The sequence below is a fragment of the Glycine max genome, chromosome 4 (assembly GCF_000004515.6).
Source record: "Glycine max cultivar Williams 82 chromosome 4, Glycine_max_v4.0, whole genome shotgun sequence".
Classification (NCBI taxonomy): Eukaryota; Viridiplantae; Streptophyta; class Magnoliopsida; order Fabales; family Fabaceae; genus Glycine; species Glycine max.
The window spans coordinates 46,593,493-46,602,606 of NC_016091.4; the positions used below are offsets into that span (position 1 = coordinate 46,593,493).

Genomic DNA, 9,114 nt, shown 5'->3' on the forward strand with positions numbered 1-9,114 from the left:
TACTTTTATATTAAAAATAATGGGCAGATAGACGAATAAATCTTCAATTTCTTTGTATCGGTTGTAAATAAAAATTATACTTATTATTTTTATGAACAAATTTTTTAATTTAACTTAAAATATATTTTTTAAACTATAAAATAGAGATTTTCCCCCCCAAAATTGAATTGAAAGACTTATTTGTGAATGAAATGAAATAAGTTTTTCTTTCTTAAAAAAAAGAAGATATTTTTCAAGTGTTCAAAAATAACGCAACCGCTCTTGTATTAAACATTCATTAAAGTGTAGGCAAAGTAAAGCACAATACCCAGTTTTTATGAGACGTTAATTTCACACTCAGCCATATATATCTCAAATACTAGTATAAAGGTTAAGAGAAGAATTTGATTTATTTACTTCAGGTTCAAAAATTGAATTCAATCTCATAAATAAAAGATTAAAACCAAAATGAAAAAAATTAGACACAAAAATGATCTAAATTTTCTCAATTTTGGGATTCTACAACTATTTCCATGTTAACAAAGAGAAGTCACAATAATTAACATGACATTTTAAGCTCTAAATATTCATGGGTCTGTAAAATCTATATAGATTACTATCAGTGGCAGTAGTAGTAGTAGCAGTACCCATGGTTTTGCAATAACAAGTTTGGTTACTCTGAAGCCCTAGATTGTAACACAGGCACACACCTTGCTGGCTAGTGATGTTCCCATACCACTTATACAAAACCTGTGGCTTCTGATCATCATGCTCTTGCGGTTCTGGTTTCAACTTTTCTGGGTTCAACGAAGAACCTTGGGGTTGAGAAGGAAGGCCAATGGAAAGGTCCAAGTTGAGTTGATGATGAGGGACGGATTCTTCTGTTGTAACGCCGCTGCTGCTGTTAGAATCTTCAGCAGCAACCAAGTTGGTTCCAATCTTTGTGTTTGCATAAGCACTATTAGACACCAACTGAAAACCATTGTTGTTGTTGTTGATATCATTGTCGATGTTGTTGTTGTTATTGTTTATCTTCTTGCTGCTGTTAGCAGATGGAACTGCGGTGGCTGTGGCGGTGGTTGCCGGAGTGGCGGAGGCGTTGAGTGGACGATGGGTTTGTGGGTCGATTCCGCGGCTGTAGAGTTTTCTCTTGATGTGAGTGTTCCAATAGTTTTTGATTTCGTTATCGGTTCTTCCCGGTAACCTTGCAGCTATCAAAGACCATCTGAGAAATCATAAAAGCAAAAAAACATTAATTTCATAATTTCTCATTCGGAAAAGATGCTAGCTAGCTACTACTAGCTAAGCAAGGTGGAAACCTCACAAGACTATAGTATGTATCGTGATACTTGGAATGAAAGAATAAATGAATAAATATTCACAATAATGTAAATTTAATAACTTTTTTATTTTCACTAAAGGATACATGTGACACTTGGAGATGTAAAACAAAAGAATAATGAGAGGAGAATTGAAGGAGGATGTGGTTGTCTTCATACTTGTTTCCAAGTAAGCTGTGGAGATTTATGATGAGTTCATCTTCCTCTTCAGTGAAGTTGCCTCTCTTGAGATCAGGCCTGAGGTAATTTATCCATCTGAGTCGGCAACTTTTGCCACATCTCAGCAAGCCTGTTATACATAACATGAGAAATCAATGGGCTTAGTCTAAAATATAATATAAGGAATTAGCTAGCTAGCTAGGTACATTTATAATTAATTTAATTTGTTATGAGGGTAGGAAAAAATGATATGGAATGGGAAAAAGAAACAAGTGAATTAGTTAGTTAGTTACCAGCAGCTTTGGGGAGGGATCTCCAACAGCCTTCACCATGGAGCTTGATGTAGTTGATGAGGCGTTCGTCTTCTTCTTTGGTCCAAGCTCCTTTGTTGGTGTGTTCTTTCTCGCAACAAGGGGATCTACCCATGGTTTGAGAACAATAAGATATGTTGGTTGTGTTGTGTTGTGTGTGGGGGGAATGGAACCTGGAAAGTAATTGGTGAGAGAAGGGAATATAAATGGGAGGTGGTGGAGAACAAGAGGAGGTGCAATTGACTCGGGGACCTTCTTTTTCTGAGAAGTAATGTAAGAGAGAGTATTTGACCGAGTTGGTGAGAAAGACGAGTGGTTACAATTAAGTTAGTGCTGGATTTGGTAGGTAGCTCTGCTTTTCATGTTCCCTCACTTCTTTTTGCACTTCCCTCCCCCTCCCTAACTTTCTTTTTATTTCCACCTCTCCCCATCTTCTTACTTTATTCACACTTTCACCTCTAAAACTAATTAAGCCCGTTCGTCCTAGGTGTAACTATAACTCCCTATTTTATCTCTTAAAAAAATAAACTCTCTGCTTTATTTTAGGTTTATTTCATCCTCATCAAAGAATCTAATTCAATTAATTAAACAGAAATATATGAATGTTAAAAGAAATTTCTAAAAAGAGTGTCCTTGGACCTTGGTTATGTTATTATTTATATATTTTTTATTCCTTTCACAACGAATCATTTCAAATGACTTCTTCGGGAGAAGTTGATTACTGTAGTTATCTGGTAGGGGGCTAGGGGCTTATTATTATGCACTTTCATTTAAGGATTGATGCATGCAAAAGATAAGATTGCTGCATCATTAGTAGATTTGTAAGTAAAAGAAATTTTGTATTACTTTTTAAGGAAAAAAAAGAACATTTTGAAGATCTAGGTATTCATCAATACGAAAATAAAACCTATGTTAGTTCATTTGATTAAGGTTATTCGTAGCAGTTAATCTAAAATAGATTTCTTCATTTGGTGATTTTAAATACTTTGAATTAAATGAGTGCAATCAATATATTTATATTTTAATAACTAATATATACTGGTATATATATGTCTAGCGATGTAACAAAAATCACTATATTAATAATCAATTACACACATTATTAATAGTGATTATGTTTATTAATAATATCATTTTTAAATCTTTTTAAAAATGTATAAATAATAATAATGAAATATTTTAAATTATAAGAAAGTAAACATAATTAACTCATAAAAATTGAAACATATTCAAACTAACAATGTTTAGTTAATGGGATCTAATTCACTTAGATTGAATATCATGTAAAAATTATTATAAATTCTTTAACATCATTTTTGATTTCCACATATAAAAAAATTATAAATGTTTATGTTACAAATTAATATAAAAAAGTTAAAACTAAAAATACTTATCCAAATAATTAACACACTCACAAAGATGATCATGTTCGGTGGAAAAATCATAAATACTCTGATTGATATAAGGAGTCGGTAATACAAATTAATATATAAAAAGAATTAAAATTGAAAATTATTATCGAAATAATTAACACACACAGAGATGATTATGTTCGGTGGAAAAATCATAAATACTCTCTGATTGATGGAAGGAGCGACCTCAAGTAGCGGAGTAGATGAGAGATCACAACGTCAACGGTGGTATTTGTAGAGACTCTAACAATCAAATAATTATATATAGGAAAGAGAGGGAACTCTGAATTATCAGTAGAATCTAGCATACATGGTGATGAGCTCCACTTAAATAGTTTAATTTTGGCGAAAAAGTTAATTAGACAGTTACAAGTCATGGTGTAAGTGTGATGAGAGCTGGTAGCTAGTTATACATAACATGTTTCTCTAATTGTGATTATATGTCGATTAGCTATGTATAACGACACTGATGATAGTTGCTATAGGTTTCTGATTTTTGTGTAATTCTATCTTTCTACATCCATCTTTGAACAAGTCTTTTTAATCAAAATGGTTATTTGCTGCCATCCTTAATTAATTTTATTTAAACTGCTTATAATATTCAATTTATTATTAATTTAAAAAATGAAAATTGTTAATAGTCATAAGCATCTAATAGTTGATCTCTTCTCTGATCCATTCTCTTTGGTCGGAAATAATGATATTAGGCAGCCAGCTAACGAAGATTTCTTATTGCAATATTTCGTAATTAAGTTACTTGCAAGTTACAATTATCGTAATTTATGGAGAAAATGTCTCACAAATACAACCATCAGCATCAGCCTTCACCAGCTTTGAGGTATTGACATCTGCATTTCCAGTGTGTAAGACACATAGAGGTATCAAATGCTTATCGGAAAATTAGTAAATACATAATATACACATCACAAGAGTCCAGCATACATGTATCAAGTTTTTTTTTTTTAAAAAAAAAAACTTTTTATTCATCACCAATCAGCGGAAAAGAATTTTGGATTCGGATATGTAGGTGATGTTCGGTGTATAGTCAACGGGAAAGAATTTTTGGTTTTGATTTAGGTAGTGTTTGGTGTAAAGAATAGTTTATATGTTTCTATTCAATTACACACATTATTTCCAGAAAAGAAAAAGTGATGATGAGAAAGTTGATTATATGTTTGTGCGCTTTAGAAATTACTTGGCTTATTATTCAATTTTATTAGGAATCACATGTCATAAATTTTTAACGAAATTTTATTCACACATTTAATTCGAGCGAAATATTTTAAAATATGCAGATACCTTTTCATAAAATAACCCATTAAAAAAATAAAAAATAAATAAATTATACACTAAAAATTTATATAAAAATCTATCATAAAAGTTAATGAACTTAATTTTAACATTACAGATAATTCAAATTAAGAAAATATAATTAGTTTTAAATTAAAAGGATGCAATTTTAAAAGATTATTTTTCATGCATCTTTCTAAAGATTCTAATACGGTTAACTAATTAAAAGTTACCTTTAATATCTTTCTGAAATGGATATCAAATTGCATACTTAATTCGAATTTAATATTACCAATTAAGTTGAATAAATTGAAATAATCTTGTATCAGTTAATTGATGGGTTAAATAGTTATTTGTTTGTTATTTAGTAATTGAGTTTTTAAATATTTATTATTCGTCAAAGTAAAACAATGCAATATATTATTAATTAGCTTTTGATAATTTGCATAAAATTTATAAGCCTGATTTACTTTGTAAAATGGTTATTTCATATTTTACAAAAAGTTAATGATATATAAATATCCATTAAATTTACAGCACAATAGCTTTATACAATATGGACATTTTGGAACTTAATCATCAAACTTTTACATAACCAATGACTTGCAAACATGACAACATTGGCTTGCGGAAAGTATTCACGATGAGATTATATAACATTAATTAAACACCATCATTCCCAACTTAAGAAGTACACTTGCTAAAACGAATAAACGAAGAACAAGAGTCACACAGTAGAAAGCTAGGCATCAGGAATGAGAATTAATCTAAGCCTCTCTCTCTTTTTGTTGGCATAAAATGCTAAGTCTTTTTCCCCATTTGTAATAGAAATTTCTTTTTAAATTTAATTTTTTCTTCTAAAAGTTTAAATAAGTTGAATTCTGAGGCCTTACATGTGAAATTCAAACCCACTTCCTTGTCGGATTTCTGGTAAGAATATGAATCCAATTCTTAATATTTGTCGACTAAAACCAAACTTTAATTTGGTTACAACTTTAAACAGAAAAACTCAACCGTATTTTTTAAAAAAAAAATTTTGGTGGATAGTTTCAGTCACCTGTTTTGCTAAATTGATTTTTTGTGTTTGACCTTGGTTAGTTAATCTGTTAAAGCAGCAATAATCGGCAAGTAAGGTTGAACTTGACCTCAGCCATAAAGATCGCATCATCTCGGTATAAAATATGCACAACGCAAGGACCAAGTGGTAATAAAGGAAGCCGCAGTTAAAAAAAAAATAAAATATTGATATCATACCTAACAACAAAATAAAGGCTATCAAGACCTACCACAGCAAAAGCATTTTGCCCCCACAAGAGTCACTGATTGAGAAGTTTAAAATGAGGCAATGCACACCAAACTTTTTGTTCAGTACAAAACCAAAACCCACTCTTATCTTTCCTTATTTGTTTCTCCCAAGTTTTTATAGTTTATGTCCTTCCACCTTTCCACTGTTTTCTAACTACTTGTTTTATTATTATTATTATTTTGTTTTTTTATAAAAGGATTCTAGAAGCACGTCTCAACTCTCAACTGACTCTACTCACTCTTGTCAATTCAGGTTCGATACGAGTTACTAACGTCCCCTACCATCCATGGTTGAAATCACTAGTGCTATCAATAATAGTATCCTTTTCTTTCACCCACTAAGGCACATAAATTATCAAACAGATTAAATTTAAACAGTAAAACATTGAACTTGCCTTACAGTTAACAACTTGGCTAAATAAGTTATAAGTTCCTACTCAAACAACATGCTTGATAATCTTCAACTTTTTTTTTTTGTTTTTACAAATCATAGTTAAGGTTACTTTGTTTAAACTTTAAAAAAGTAATTTTAAAATAAATATTTATATATATATATAGAATTTACTTATTAAAAACAAAAAATTATTTATTTTATGTAAAAATAATTTAGACATCAAAAAATAAAAAAAATACTTATTTTTTTTTTATAAAAACACTTATTTTAAAAAATAAGCTTAAACAAGCTAACTCTTAATTGATCCATCTTGTTAATTTTAATTAATCTCCTTACTTTAAAATATACTTAAAATCTTATTTGCTTCTTTAGAAATTATATAAGATGTTCTTATCAGATTTTCCTCTACCAATATGTAAGTGACTTTCTTCTCCTCTTGTCGAACTTCTTCTCCGATGAGGGTTAGAGTACCTGAAAAAAAACTCGGATGTTAAAATAAGTATATGTCTTGAGGTGTACATTGTGAATAGAATGTGATTTACATATTCTTCCGTTATCTGTTGTGTTAACGAGAATGATAAGGATTGAGTTAGTAACTACTCATGATGTCCATTAAAACATGTGTGTGGAGTGATAGTCGATTGATTGGTGTCGACTACCCGTAAGTCCATACAACACATAAAATTTACCTTATTCCTATTAATTCAGTAGAATTTTAATAATGTTAATTAAGAATAAATATATAAGTACAGAATCAAGAAATAAATTTGATTTTCCTTTGAGTGGTCCCATTACCAGTATCTTCATGTGTGGAGTGTGTTCTGAGTAAAAAGTCCCGTGAAAACAAAATATATGGGGTGTGGTAGTATGAGGTCACAACAATGCTTGTTCTTTTTATCTTGTTTATAATATTGCTAATGGTCGATATCTTCACAAATATTAGTCATTTTCAAAGTTCAACCAACCTCCTTTCCCATCCAACACAGTTATGCCATTTTGAACCGGCCATGTCAATTTTAATTATTTTTTTTAATGGACATGGTTGGTAAGGCTCACCTTCCTACCTTAGTTTTTTGTTGCTTCTAGAAGCACTAGAAGAAAATCACTCTTTTAAAATAAGGGAAAGAATCTGCTAGGTTGGTGACCCACCTCCTTCCCCACATGGTTCTCCCACCTCATCTATTGGAATGAGCTGGGCCACTCATTTGTTTGGTCCTCTCATGCCACACTCTAGCACACTCATGCTTTTCAAGTTCTTTCCCTTCATTATAATTTTTCCTTCTTCATGGAATTGGTATTAAAGTTAAATGTCTATGTACTATTTTATGCTGTTTTTTTAATTACAATTGATTATTTAAAGCATTTTAAGATAATTATTTTAAAAAATAAATTTTTTATCATACATAATAATTATTATGATTGAATAATTACGTAAGTTAAAATATAACTCTTTCTCTTGGTATTACTCTTATCTTGGAGTATTTTGACTGTGACCAAGAGTCTATTAATTTGTCACCACCGAGAGATTTTCTTTTGTGGCCCCACGTGATGAAGATTATTAGATTAGGAGGAACACCCGAAAAAGTGAAGAACCAATATAATTTGCAATTGTTCAACGGCATGTTGCGCATATATTCCATAATTCTAAAATGATTAAAAGGGCATCATGATTTGTTGACGCTTTCTTCCACGTTGACAAATTAACCAATCCACATATTAATTCAGCCTTTATTGTCTCTGAATCAAGTGCCTAATTCCAACATGCCAATTCATTTTCAAGGGATATAATTCCAACACAACTCTATATTTTTTTATTCATATATCTTAGTAAAATCTTTTTAACCAGCGAACTAGATATGCAGAATCGGATTCCATCTCGTCAGAATTAAAGAGTTTAGTTAACATGCACTTTATATGCATGGTGTGAAGCTCGGTATATAATTAGGTATGCGTGAACCAGTAGGAATTTATAAAATAAAATAAAATAAAAATTCGCATTCGAAAGATATAGAGAAATGTTTAATTTTAGAATATAAATCCTTTTTTATCGTTACTGGAAATTATTTAATTTTATAATCATTATTTTGTACCTCTCACTTAATTTGGTGAAAATTGATTTGTCGTAGGAAAAAATTTTGAATCAACGAAAAGGTAAGACTTTTTTCAAAAATATTAATCTTCAACATCCTCCCTTTCTAGTAAATGATGACCAGCGTTTGTCGCGGTGGTGATATATATATTGAGGTTAAGATCTGACATAATATTTTTGATTTGTCTCATGTCAAGGCCTAACACACCAATTTAATGTTTGAGGAACATGGTAATTAAACAAATAGTCTATCACTATACATGGCCCCAGAGTCAAAGGTTCAAACCCTTAGCGGCAAGCAAGACACTATTTAGATTAGGACAAGAAGAATGACTAAAACTTTTGTTGTCCATGATTTATCTTACCTAACAAAGTTGGTCCATGTGTTTAATTGTATTTTAAAAAAACAATATTTGCTGTTCTTCTGTCGGCTCTATAAGTTTTGTTTTTGGTCAACTTCCAGAAGTTGACGTGGCTCAATTTCATAAATTGCTAATTGGGATATCGTGGTATTAATAATTACATATGGCCGCAAATCATAGAACCCAACAAAGTCCAACTTGAGCTTCCAATAATTGAGAAAACCGCTAGGCCCATTCACTAATAGTGGACATATCCCAATCCCCTATTTCTTTGCATATGTGTTAAGTGATGTTAATGTCTTCATGGTCCATAAAATTAAAGAAATTTTAAATAAATCCTTAAAATTATATATATATATATATATATATATATATATATATATATCAAATTATTTCATTTAAGTTTCTAAACATCATCGCTTATTATCATTTTGTCATTATGAAATTTGAATATATGTTATTGTTGGAACAAT

General features: G+C 30.4%; 1 protein-coding gene across 1 annotated transcript; it reads right to left on the minus strand.

The window, feature by feature from the left end:
* Positions 1–374: 374 nt before the first annotated feature.
* On the minus strand, positions 375–2,035 carry LOC100808083 (myb-related protein 308-like). The gene is made up of 3 exons (NM_001255548.2): positions 1,772–2,035; positions 1,479–1,608; positions 375–1,204 (listed from the first exon to the last, which is right to left on the minus strand). The coding sequence occupies exons 1-3, from the start codon at positions 1,902–1,904 to the stop codon at positions 559–561; spliced, it is 909 nt and encodes a 302-aa protein (NP_001242477.2). The 5' UTR covers positions 1,905–2,035; the 3' UTR covers positions 375–558.
* Positions 2,036–9,114: the final 7,079 nt, after the last annotated feature.

Coding starts and splice junctions, on each gene's coding strand:
- LOC100808083 (NM_001255548.2), bottom strand. CDS start 1,904: ATGGGTAGATCCCCTTGTTGCGAGAAAGAACACACCAACAAAGGAGCT. Junction 1,609..1,771: donor ATCCCTCCCCAAAGCTGCTG/GTAACTAACTAA, acceptor TATGTATAACAG/GCTTGCTGAGATGTGGCAAA. Junction 1,205..1,478: donor CACAGCTTACTTGGAAACAA/GTATGAAGACAA, acceptor ATGATTTCTCAG/ATGGTCTTTGATAGCTGCAA.